This window comes from Centroberyx affinis, unplaced genomic scaffold (genome assembly GCF_046629955.1).
Source record: "Centroberyx affinis isolate AG114_WGS23_722 - 3 ecotype Tasmania unplaced genomic scaffold, CSIRO-AGI_Caff_v1 ptg000185l_1, whole genome shotgun sequence".
In the NCBI taxonomy this organism is placed as follows: Eukaryota; Metazoa; Chordata; class Actinopteri; order Beryciformes; family Berycidae; genus Centroberyx; species Centroberyx affinis.
In genome coordinates, this window is record NW_027278880.1 from 14,922 (window position 1) to 28,352 (window position 13,431).

A 13,431-nucleotide genomic window follows, 5' to 3' on the forward strand; every position below is an offset into this window, starting at 1 on the left:
CTTTACTTCATTCATCTTACACTAACATTAGTGCTAACATCTGATTGAGTAGCATACTAATGGTATGCTGAAGTTGTAGTAACTTAATGCAAGTCCACAGGATTTTCCAAACAAGGATCACATATATAGTCAATTGTTCACGGTTCAAAGTGATCAGTGCTCTCTCTTCCCAGTGAGCATTTTTCCGTTGAAAAGACGTTTAAAAAATGACTATGGCCACCGGTGAAAAGACGTTCAAAACAGGTTCCAAAGTGAAAGTTTTTTCACCGACTGTTTTGAAGACGTTGATTGAATGTTCACATTTAGACCACATTTCACCGGGATATTACACCGGTGAAATATGGTCTAAATGTGACCATGTGTCTAAAAGTTCAAAGACAGCGTTCACAGGAAAAATAAATGGAGAGAGAGAGAGATGGGGAGGCAACATGCAAGTCCACAGCCAGATTCAAACCGCAGACGTTGCAGTTATGAGGTATGCATCTTAACCAGTAAGCTACCGGACGAAGCTGCATTTTGCATTAAATATTTTAGTATATAACCCTTAGGATTTACACCACTTAACTATGTCAGTTGTAGTTGAAGCTAAGTACTTGCACATGCGCGTTACAGCAGTAAGCGCTATTTCTTATTTTACATGAATGTACAGATGTGCTCCCATTACGATGTCCTGGAAGCTTCTTGTTAGCAGCACACAGCCTGTATAATTCCATATTTATGACATTTTATATGAAACATTAAATGCGTTGAAATGACGTCTTCGTGTAGACCACATTTCATTTCACCTACCAGTGCAATATGACTTTGGAGAAATACCTTCACACTAATCAATATCGTCTCTCTTTATCACCCAGTTTTCAACTAGAAATCAACGTTGAAATCCCGGTTGGTGCTCACTGGGTTCCCAATCACTGTTCCCTTGAGCAAGGCATTTCACCCCCAACAGCAGTGGTCAACAGTAGTAGACTGTGGCTGTACTGGGCCGCTCCCACTGGCCAACAGTAGACTAAATGTGTGGATCTGTATGAATCTGAAGCAGGACGTTGCTGGAAAAGAACACAGAGCTCTGTTGACTTCTCCAGGATAAAGGTTAGAACCGAGACAAGTACCGGTTTGTTTGTTTGACGATGGCTTGGAATTAAGTAATTAGTGATTCTGGCGAGGAGACGCTAAAGTTTAACCTATGAAAACTAGTAAGCAGCCTACTGAAAAGTGTTACTCTGACTTAAAACTGGCTCCAAATGGCAGTGAGAGGTAACTGTTCGAGAACTCTTCCTGATGCTTGTCCGATATCATTCTGTTCTACGGTTGATTGTTGATCAGTTAGACCTAGTTAGGCTTATTCTCTGTACAGTCCTTTGAGACATACTTGCGATAAACAAACATGAACATGAACTACCGATCCGGCCCGGTCTGTGATGCTTTCTACCAAAGGAAACCAAAGGGACCGAAGAGGAAGAAAGATCTAACGTTGGTGGGGCCAGCTTTCTCTGCTCACTGCTGTTTAGGAGACAGTTTTAGATTTTGATTTGTCTCTTCCTGTGCGGAGAAGACTTCCCACCAGTGTCCATATCCAGCACCAGAATTTCATTTGGGGGTGAATCTACGGTGTTTCAAGTCAGTGGGGATGGGACATGATGATGGTCTTCTCTGATGCAGCCCCAATTTGTGATTTAGGCTGATAAGACGGGTGTATTCTTACATAAAATTCTTGCCTGGTGCAGCTTTAAAAGAACAAAACAAAATTAGAGGGGGCAATAATAAAGCCAAAAGTAAAAATGTGGCACAAATAAAACGGTGTAGAATTGAAGTAAAGCTTTGTACAGGTTTCACAAAAGCTCTGTTTGGAAGGATTATTTTCGGGTCTTCCTTTTAGGGCCCCCCTCTCTCGCTCTGCCACAACACTGTCATTTTGTTTCCACCTGGCTTCCAAAGCGTGCGCTTGCTCATTGGGTTCAGCTTTGTGAAAAGACACCGGAGATTCATTTTTGCGTAAGTGCAGGGAAGAGAGGAGGCAGAGGAGGAAGAGTGTGACGAAGAGCCGGAGGAGAGCTGGGCTGACGCTACGAGTGATGTTACAGCAGAGCCTGGCATTTTGATCAGATTCCACACAAGTATTCATTAATATGTATTATTATTATTATACTAGGTTTCAATGGAGAGTTCTAGTGTTTCTTTTTTTGTGAGGGTTTTTTTTGCATTAAACTGGTGAAATTTAACGATTTTAAATATCATCACAAAGCATCAGATATCGGCAGCTTCGATTCAAAAATACTGGCATTGGTATCAGCCTTGAAGAACTCACATTGTCCAGTTCAATAGATTATTCCTGGCCTATCCCATCATGACTCACACACCCAGCATTTGTGATTCAGTCGCCCTCGTTCTCAAGTGGAAGTGCTGTGGTGTGGGTTGTAATGTGGAATGGACCGGGACTGAATGTCAGTCTAGTTGACCAACAGGCTTCATGGACACGGTCCATTAGAGTCATTCCTTATAGCCATTCATTCTTACTGTCTGTCGTATAGAAAAACATGTAGAAAGTAATGGAGCAAATTTATTGCAGATCATAAGTGCACCCCCTTGAATTATTTACTCAAATGATAAAACATAAAAAGGACCAGCCAACACTTACATGTCCCAACAATTCCAATGTGGTAAATCATAGGTTTGTTATACTGGAATATGACAAGAGAATAGTTAGATTTTTTATTATTACCCTTCCTAGGAGGTTGTTATTAACCTCCAATTTTTTCATTCATTCTTTCTTTCTTTCTTTCTATGTCATTTTACTAGACAAATTATGTATTTGTTTGTGTTTTATGTGAAGCACATTGAATTAGGGCTGCAACTAACGATTATTTTCATTGTCGATTAATCTGTCGATTATTTTCTCGATTAATCGATTAGTTGTTTGGTCTATAAAATGTCAGAAAATGGTGAAAAATGTGGATCAGTGTTTTCCCAAAGCCCAAGATGACGTCCTCAAATGTCTTGTTTTGTCCACAACCCAAAGATATTCAGTTTACTGTCATAGAGGAGGAAAGAAACCAGAACATATTCACATTTAAGAAGCTGGAATCAGAGAATTTTGACTTATTTTTCTTAAAAAAATTACTCAAAGCGATTAATCGATTATCAAAATAGTTGGCGATTAATTTAATAGTTGACAATTAATCGATTAATCGTTGCAGCTTTACACTGAACACAGCGTATGTCAGTGGCAACTGGCATATTGGCACGTTGGCTATTCATATCGGTTATGTTGAAAAATATATGTTTCCCAAATTAGCCATGTGGATGTGTTAAAAATGACATGATTTTCTAGTTTCCCATTTAAAAAGTTTGATCTGAACACACAGTTGGATATTGAGTATCGTCAAACCTGGAGAACTTTAACACCTAAAAGTCTTAACATCATCAGTGTAAATGACAGCAGAGTGTATGAAAGTGTATATGGAGGGGCTAGTGCATACAGCATATGCATCATTAGCTTGGCATGGTGAAAGCCCCTTAATATTGTATGGCCTATATCCCGCTTTCATGTTGCTTTCAAATAGCTGTGTGCGTCACACCCATGCCATCAATCAAGCAACTGCTACCCTACACACACACACACACACAATACTAATGCTTCAGTGTGTGTGTGTGTGATTAGGAATTCACTTTTATTTGCGTTGTTGCTGCAGTGAGGGGGGGGGGGAGGCACTTTATTGCACACAGCGGTGGTCTGCACACCATGTCTACAACTATCTCATCCATTTTTAACACACACACACGAACACAAAGGGCTCCACCCATCGCTGATGTGCAGATTAAGATCGCACAAAAAGACGGAGGTTATGCTTTTTCATATTGTTTAAATTCTTTATATCATAGACGCGTTCCGTCAAGTCTGACAAAAGGCAAATCAAGATCCAAACTGAAAGCTGTGACACGCTGTCGGCGCTGATTGGCATTAGATGTGGGCGTGAGGTGTTTACTCTGTGTTTGTTGTCACTGCGTTTGTTCCAAGTGAACTGACAGATTGCGGAGTCAAATCACAGATCAGCTGTCAGCAGCTGTCTGTCAGTGCAGCTGGCATTACAGAGACACGAGCCCCGAGAACACAAGAGCTGTGTACTAAGTGGAATAGGTGGTGAATCACCCTCCGCCTCATGTGTGTTAGGAGCTGCTCATCAGCAGGTTGATTCAATATGTTGAATTTAAAGGTGCAACATGTAGCGTTTTAAACATCAATACAGTACTGTGCAAAAGTCTTAGGCACATGTAAAAAAAAACAGCCGTAAAGCGAAGATGCTTTCAAAAATAATGACATGAAAAGTTTCTAAATATAAAAAAATTACTAGAAAGAGCAGTCCACAGACACAATAATGCAGAAAACAAATAAACATCTAACACCTCTAAGAAATATATATAAAAAATCTAGGGTGCCTAAGACTTTTGCACAGTACTGTATATCATTGTCAAATTAATTGTGATGCATTGGTATTATTACCGTAAAGAAATGATTGGTAGCCTCTATCTCACACTAGTGGTATTGGCAGTGTTGAACTACATTTCCCATAAACCCCCTTGATTCCTCCCCCCCCGCCTCCCCCTCCCTGAAGAGGATCAACACGTTGGAAGTGATTTTTTTCCATCGGCCTTTCCCTCCTTCTACCATCTGCTGCCAGAAACTCTGAAAGCTTTAGCTCAGTTTGCTCTGGAAGAACAGAACCTTCTTCCTGTTTTGTGCCGTAAAGCGATCCAGCAGATTTCCCGCCAAATTCAACCTGGTGGCTCCCAGTAGGGCTGGGCAATATATCGATATTATATCGATATTGTGATATGAAACTAGATTTTGGATATTGTGATATGGCATAAGTGTTGTCTTTTCCTGGTTTTAAAGGCTGCATTACAGTAAAGTGATGTCATTTTCTGAACTTACCAGACTGTTCTAGCTGTTCTATTATTTGCCTTTACCCACTTAGTCATTATATCCACATTACTGATGATTATTTATCAAAAATCTCATTGTGTAAATATTTTGTGAAAGCACCAGTAGTCACAATATTGTCGCAATATCGATATCGAGGTATTTGGTCAAAAATATAGTGATATTTGATTTAGTCCATATCGCCCAGCCCTAGCTCACAGTGTAAAATGTGGCGTAGAGGCCGGTGTTGTTTGCAATGGTCTCATGGCGACGGTCTCTTGTACTTCATGTTTCAAGTTTTTCAAGTTAGTGCAGTCAGACCAGTCGGTGCCGTAGCCTTGTATCAAATGTGTATTAAAAAGAAGTGCTGAAAAGAGTGCTGAAAACACGTTGTACTTAATACGTAGGAGAGAAAATATTCTTTTCATTTACTTTTTACTCTGCTTTTACAGTTTTTACTTAAGAAGTCCAAACGTATTGGCCTTAAACCCGGTATCAGTCGCACCCTATTGTGTGCCTGTTGAAGAGTTTTCGTACAAATGGGCTGAATAGAGCCGCGTTAGCAGAAAGCCCTCCTAACCCCCCCCCCCCGACAAGGCCGTGTGCCCATTGTCGTTCGGCTGTTGCTTTTTGGCCCGCGTTCCGGGGTCGGCTCTTACCTGGTCCCAGTCTATACTGCGGAAAAACGTGTGTGACTTGATGTCCGTGAAGCCCGTCTGGACCTGGCAACCCAGCCGCTCTTTAGGATCCTGTTGGGACGAAGGCAAAAGAAATTTCTATTTGCTGTTCTTTTTTTTTTCTTTTTTTTTTAATCCCCTATCTTGTAATATCCACTGGATTGAGAATGATTTGAATACATGTACAGTAAGTCCCAGTTACCCAAATATCTCTGCTAATCAACTACTCTTCTATAAAATTGATATGGTTGGCTTACTGTCAGGTGAATTCCACTTTATACTGATAGTAACAAAGTCCAGGGGGTAATATCATGTCAACAGATAGCATTCCTCTTACTGTTTCCAGGCATTATACGGCTCCTAAGAGGCTGGAGCAATCGCCGCGTGGCCAGATTTGTTGCTAATTATCCCGGTGTTGCATCATGTCCTGTATGTATAAATCTCCACCCCCCCCCCACCCCCCCACCCCCCCACCCCCACTAACTCTGAGGACTCCCGCTGCGCTCTTTTCATCACAACAATTACAGCAACGACTTACAGAGGCAAAGTGCATGTGAAAAGCGACAAGGCCGTTCGCATAAACAGGAGCGCTACCACAATACCACACACACACACACACACACACACACACACACACACACACACACACACATATAACCCCGTCACAAACACCATGAGGGTAGACACAGTGAAAAATCTGCATGTTCTGTACTTATATTTGTGAATATATTGGATAAGGTAAATTCTTTTTTTTTTTTTTTTTTTTTTTACAATGCACACCTGGACACTTTCTGTAGAACTGTAGTATTGCAGGTCTGTTAATATGAATATCAGCACATTTTGTGTAGCCTATAACAGCGTTTCTCAACGTGGGGTCCGGGGACCAACCCGGGGTCCTCGAGGGGGTTCCAGGGGGTCCCCAGGCATAATCATTATTTAATTTACAAGAAGTTATCACAATTAGAGAATGTAGAAGAATGACTTTTGATCATAGCTTCACTGTTTTCTCCCTACCTGCAATACAGAGAGTCACAAAATCATATCTAACAATAGAAATAATCTTAGATTTGGGTCAGAAAAATAAAATCTCATCAAATGGGGGTCCGTGGCTCTAATGAGGACGACATTATGGTCCTTGATATGAAAAAGGTTAAGAATCACTGGCTTATACATTCACATATGTTTTCCTCATATTCTTGTGAGAATGTCTCACTCTCAATACTGCATATTTTATATCATACATTTTTCATTCTTTTATTCTTTCTTCCGCTGCTGTTATTTTGCAACGCCCTCGTGACTTTGTAGCTCACACAGTTTCTCGTTCATCCATTCCCACTCCCGCCGTATTCTCTCCTGTTGTTTTTTTTAAACCGCCTATGTTCTCTCCCTCTCTCGCGCTGTATCCTATTATTACGATCTCGCCGCCGTTATCTTAACGAGCCAATCTCACCACGGGGGACCGTTCAGGTTTCAGCCTATCTTTAACACAAGACACACCGAAAACACATATGCACTCGGGCGGTCGGAGCCAAGCGAGAGAGAGAGAGGCCTTCAGAGAGAGAGAGAGAGAGAGAGAGCGGCTGCCATGTTGGCCGTCCATAACACACAAGAACCGATTCTTGGCATCTGATTGGGAACGGGCCCCGCTCCTCACCTTGTTTAGAAAGCCCTTGAGCACGCTGGCAGCTTTCACCGACAGAGACCTTGGGATGCGAATGGGCTTCTCGAGAATAACTGTTGGCGAAGAGGAGAGGGGGTGGAGGGGAGGGGGAGGGGAGGGGGGGACAGCAAGGAGGGGAAAAAGAGAGAAAAACAGAAAGAAAAGGACAATTGTGAGAAGGGAGGAAAGACAATTGATGATTCACCGTCCGGGCCGGCCCGCCCGCCCGCCTGTGGGTGACCACGTCTGCTGCGTGGGAGTCACAGGGAGGGGGAGGGGGGGGGCGGGAGGAGGAGATACACAGGACTCTATTCTGTTCTTTCCATCGCGAAAGCTTTTGTTGCCGTTCGCACAGCCTTGAGACTCCCACGATTTGACAATGTCATAATAACGGGAAAAAAACAAAAAAAAACAAACAGAAAAATACTGGGTTTTTTTTTTGTTTTTTTTCCTCGAAACCCCCAAAATCCAAGGTTGGAGCGGCGCTTCACGTTTCGGTGGCCGGCGTTTCTGAATCGTGACCGTCGGAGGCTCTTGGATAGGAAAGCGGTTTGCTCTCCCCCCCCCCCCCCCACCCCTTAACGAAATCCTTCAGTTTAGTCGGACAAGAAAAGTGGATGCGGTGCCAATAGCAATAACAGAGTGGAAAGTAGCTTGTTTTTCTTTTTTTTTTAGGCAGGTCACTTAAGAATAAATTCTTATTTACACGGACGGCCGAGCTAAAAATAAATATACTCTGTACAACAGGGGGTGTGCAGTTTGAATGAAATGGCGCTCCATAGTTCTCAACGTGGGGTCCGGGGACCATCAGGGGTCCTTGAGGTGGTTCCAGGGGGTCCTCAGCAAATCGATGAATTGTTACACTTCACCATTATTTCATTTATAAGAAGTTCTAGAACGTAGAATGACTGTTTTGGTCATAGTTTCACTGTTATCTCTCTAACTACAATACAGATAGTCATGGAGTTCTGGACAAAATATGATCTAATATTCTCAGATTTGGGTCTGAGAGACAAAATCTCATCAAATGGAGGTCCTACTGTGGCTCTAATGTGGACTATAATACAGGTCCTTGATGTGAAAAAGGTTGAGAATCACTGCTCTAAAAAACATCTCTGGATATACTGTGTATTGTTTCAAAGACTGGGCCAGACACTTTTTTCAAGCCATTAGTGTTCATTGTCTTTCATGAGCGGTGCACACAAAAAAGATCAGAGGCTCGTTTGCTTCCTGACCCCGGGACCTACTGAATTTTAATCTTTGGCTCATCTTGATAAAAAAAAATATATATATATCCACTCGCAGTACAACTTGCCCAAATCCCCCCCAAAACACAGGAAAACAGATAACGGTCGATGCAGTTTGCAATGCCTCATCCTCCTTCACCCTTCCTTCCTGCCCTCCTCCACCATCACCATCACCATCACCCCGGCTAAAAGTAACATTTTTCATGCTCGCCCGAATAATGACATCCTCATGGTTAGATATCATCAATCTATGATGTAATTGAACTTTTTGTTGTATCCACTTTCCCTCACTTTCCCGTCATCTACTTCAGTGATTTTCTTACATTTCCCAAAATGACTTTGGACGTTTACTGTAATGGACACAATTTCTTTCTCCTATTAAACTCCATTGTAGCTGCTGGAACTATCTCACTGGGATGTCATATCTACGTTTGGCCACTTATCCACAGGCATAAGAAAAATACACCACCAAACCCAGAAATGCAAGGTACATCGCCAATAACTGTTGTGTTTTAGGGTGGATTTTTCTTTTCACAATCAGTTGTTAAATGTAAATGTTCCTACATAAAAGCCAAATGTATTGGGGACCAGCATGGCACCTCGCGGCTGCTTCCCCTCCCCTCCCCCCCACTGAATATAGTCTTTGCCAGTCTCCGTGTGGCTGTCTGTCTAAAGCTCTGGGCCTGGCACGGGGCATGCACCGATACCCGGAGCAAAGGCCTGGCAACGAGGTCTAGCTCGGCGGCATATGGCCCGGGGCGGCTCCTATAGCGGAAAAGGGGGCCGGCTTCCGTTGGCGGGCGCCCGTCCAGGAGCCCGCCGCTCCGCCGGGCGGCACTGCCAGGAGGACCGGCTCCGGTGGCAGCTGCTAGCCGCGGTGCCGTGCCGTGCCACCGGCGGGCACAGCGGAGACATAATGCGTCACCAGGAGGCTACGGTAGTATGGAGGAATTTTCTGTTGTAGGAGCGCTGTGTGGGCGTGCGAGAGAGAGGGAGGGAGGGAGGGAGGGAAGAGGTGAGGGGGCGTAATATATAAGGGTGCCATATGGCTCGAGGAAACACGAATGCAAATACGACGGCAGACGTTTGTAGAAGTTCCTCCGCCCTGAGGGTGCGATCACACCTGCGGCTTGTTTTCTTTGGTCAGAACCATGGTGAAGAAGTTGACTTTGTTGCATTTTTGTATTTGGCTTATTTAGGTTCACACTGCCCAATGACAAGCCGACCAGGGCTTGTAAACAAAAGTCACATGTAGCTTATTTATTGGACAGAGGTTTGGTAAGGTTTGGTATGGAAGCCCATTTCCACCAGTGTGCTGAAAAACGGTCCTGTAAGTCATTATAATGAGAAACTTTCTCAAAATAATGAGTTAGCATCTCAAAATAATGAGTTAGTATCTCAAAATAATGAGTTAGTATCTCAAAATAATGACTTAGTATCTCAAAATAATGACTTAGTATCTCAAAATAATGCCTTAGCATCTCAAAATAATGAGTTAGTATCTCAAAATAATGAGAAACTTTCTCAAAATAATGCCTTAGCATCTCAAAATAATGAGTTAGTATCTCAAAATAATGAGAAACTTTCTCAAAATAATGCCTTAGCATCTCAAAATAATGACTTAGTATCTCAAAATAATGAGAAACTTTCTCAAAATAATGACTTAGTATCTCAAAATAATGACTTAATATCTCAAAATAATGAGAAACTTTCAAAATAATGAGAAACTTTCTCAAAATAATGACTTAGTATCTCAAAATAATGAGTTAGTATCTCAAAAGTATGAGTTAGTATCTCAAAATAATGAGAAACTTTCTCAAAATAATGAGAAACTTTCTCAAAATAATGAGAAACTTTCTCAAAATAGTGAGTTAGTATCTTTGAGATACTAAGTCATTATTTAGAGTTTCTCATTATAATGACTTCCAGGATCTTTTTTTTTCATCACACTGGTGGAAATGGGCTTCCATAGTTTGGTTTCAATTTTGGCAGTGGGCGGAGTCAAAACCAATCTGACTCCTGTCCTGTAACTTTAACTCAGCATAATGGACTTGTCTGAGCTCTTTGCTGTAATTTACCATCTCTGGTGTTCATACCAGGTGAGAACGCATGTAGAAATAGCTGAATATGAGCATCAGTCCAGACTGTGGTTTGGCCTGTTAAGCTAGGCTTTCCAAGCTTGAGGAACTGCTGCTGTCAGATGTCAACATCCATCTCGTTATACTCATAAACCCGTATGGAACCACGGTCAAACAAACAACGCACTCATAAAATCGTATGTTCTGGAGGCGTAGTAGTGTTTACATTCTCTGAAGCTCGTGTTCTGGGATATTTCTTACCATGAATTCAGTGGCATCTGGTAGTCTTTATAATTTGGAGATGAAGTGTCCTACAATATTTTCAGCCCCCCTCAGCTCGTCTCTCGTCTATCTGCTCCATTGTCTTCACTATCAGCGGGCGGCAACCGGATACAGGTAGGAGGAAATACGAAGCAGGCCGGTTACCGTTCTCGTGGTCGAAAGATGGATCTAGTGAGTGTGACATCACCCACTGGCTTCTGAAGGGCCATTCTGAAGCCTGGGAATTGGGTTTACGGTCGCTGCCATGTTGACATTTTTTGGAGCCAGAGCAGCCAAAGCGAGGCAAAGGGTGGAACACAAATCAGCCCAAGGATAGAATTTTTTCAATCCCATAGCAGACCATGTAATCCTTCAACTGAAGTTAAAACATGAAAATCACCAAAAACAGGATTTCCAAGGTATTCAAATGACAACTGGACAAAAGAACACAATGATGAACTTCAGTGATTTTCAATTTTCATCAACAGAAAATGTGCGGAGACAGTATGAATCTGTATTCTCCAACTCTTATTGTCTCCCTTGGGCTGAGCCAGGCTCTCACCCACATAGTGCATCTCCTTCCCTAATGCACAGATTGTTAAAACTATACAACTGAAGTGAATGAGACACTTCAGCTGTCAAGAGATTTCACAGACTGAAACTAAACGAAAACTGAGAGTGTACTGAGTGACTAAAACGTGACTAAAACTAATTAACATTCGTGTTAAACGAAATGAAATGGCTGCCAAAATTAGCAGTTTCTCATCTTTAATGAAGCATACAATCTAAGCCTGGATTTACACAGGCACAAAAACTACATTCTTAATCCTTTACAGCCGAGAGCTGATTGTTTTTCCACTACATGGAATCTGTTTTTTTGCTATATGTAGACAACAGTGAGAAAATCTGTTGTGCATCACAAAGGGTTAAATTAACATTTTTTGTTTACATGACACCAAACAGCACACCATCTGCTCTCAATATTCATATTTGATTTCCCAATGTTCCTCTACACTACCAAACAGAATGATGTTCGAAGTTCTCTTCCTCTGGGTACAATATATACAAGTCAGTCTCAAGTCAAGTCCATGTCATTATTGTCAAGTCTCAAGTCTAAATGTAGAGCAGCAAGTCAAGTCAGAACAAGTCAAGAGTCCAGTATCAATTTAATATCTTAAAGAAAACTAAATATCTAGGACTTTTCAATGCAATATGGTTTTAATAGGATAAAAACTTGGTAAGAGCATCATAAGTTTGATTTCTAGAATCAGTTTCAACTTCAATAAATTCAATCATTCCATACAAATTCAGAAAACAGAATTTAAACTCAGTCGTCTGCTGGAACAAATCTCGTCACTTTCAATCTAAGTCATTTACACAAACACAAGATCTCAAGTCAAGACTTTAGAAACCTTTTCAAGTCATCAAAGTACAAGTCAGAGTCAAGTCCCAAGTCACCAGAACCCAAGTCAAGTCAAGTCAAGGCTCAATCTTCTCTTCATGCATCAAGTCAAGTCTCAAGCAATTCAAATTGTGACTCGAGTCCCCACTTCTGTTAAAAAGTAAAAATGTTCAACCCAAGTGAAACATCACTTTGTTTCAAAATGGTAACGTTTTCTTTCCCAGTGCAAAGAGCTTCTCCCTTTTGCCATGAGATCTCCCTTTCCAGGGTGCAAGTCATATGCACAACCCATACATATTGTAAAATCCCTCTGTCTCACCTTGGAAGAGGTATTCCTCTGTGTTCATGTCAGGATTGTCTGTGATAATGTCAAACGGGGACCTCCCGGCCATCATCTCAAACATCAGCACGCCCAAAGCCCACCAATCCACGCTGAAGCCTGGGGGGAGGACAGAACAACAAGACGCCATCTTGATTTTAGGCTATCATTAATCAATTGGGTGTGGCTTTGAAGATTGTTTATAGCCGCACTCGGCGAGACTTTAATGTAAAAGCAAGAAGCTCAAAATTCAAACTGATCTTCTTGGGGCCAGATTTGCCTAGAGCAGTTTTAATAATGTGGTGCAGGATGAAATTTGTCTCTCTTTTTTCATTTTTTCTTTGAAGCAGCAGAGCATGAATTATTTTTACAAGATTGCTGGTCAGTCTAAGCTTGTATGGTTTCCTGTATGTGTGGCTAACAGCACCATGTTAGCTAAATCAATTCATTTTCCGACTGACTCTCTTGTAGTTTCTCCTTAGTAAAAATATAGTCTACATGTCTTAGTTTGTGTAATATCTCAAATGTTATTTTATTTCAGAATGTAAAATAGTCATGACAAATACATCTAAATGACATGATTCAGAAGTACATGTGTACACTGATTATATTCTAATCTCATGTCCAAAAGTATGTTACTACATAGCCGTAGAAAATTGTGTAGAATTGCAGGAAATGTGATTAAAAAACTCGTGTGAAGATCCTCGCTTTCTATATGGTACGTTTTGTCGTGAAACTCAAACCCAAACTAGCTAGTGAATATGTTTTTATTATTATTTTTTATATCAGACTGATCAGAGAAATCATTCCAGTGTGGTGTGGGAAGATTTTACTCAGCAGTCTGCAATGAAACCCACCTACAAGAATTT

At 41.5% G+C, this 13,431-nt stretch overlaps 1 protein-coding gene across 1 annotated transcript in view; it reads right to left on the reverse strand.

The window, feature by feature from the left end:
* The window catches only part of prkcz (protein kinase C, zeta), a 134,032-nt gene that overhangs the window by 14,244 nt on the left and 106,357 nt on the right, over nucleotides 1–13,431 (reverse strand). Inside the window, exons 14-16 of the mRNA XM_071536210.1 lie at nucleotides 12,563–12,682; nucleotides 7,250–7,329; nucleotides 5,578–5,667 (exon numbers count right to left, since the gene is read on the reverse strand). Of these exons, the coding sequence (XP_071392311.1) occupies nucleotides 5,578–5,667; nucleotides 7,250–7,329; nucleotides 12,563–12,682 (290 nt within the window). The remainder of the gene's footprint in view (nucleotides 1–5,577; nucleotides 5,668–7,249; nucleotides 7,330–12,562; nucleotides 12,683–13,431) is intronic.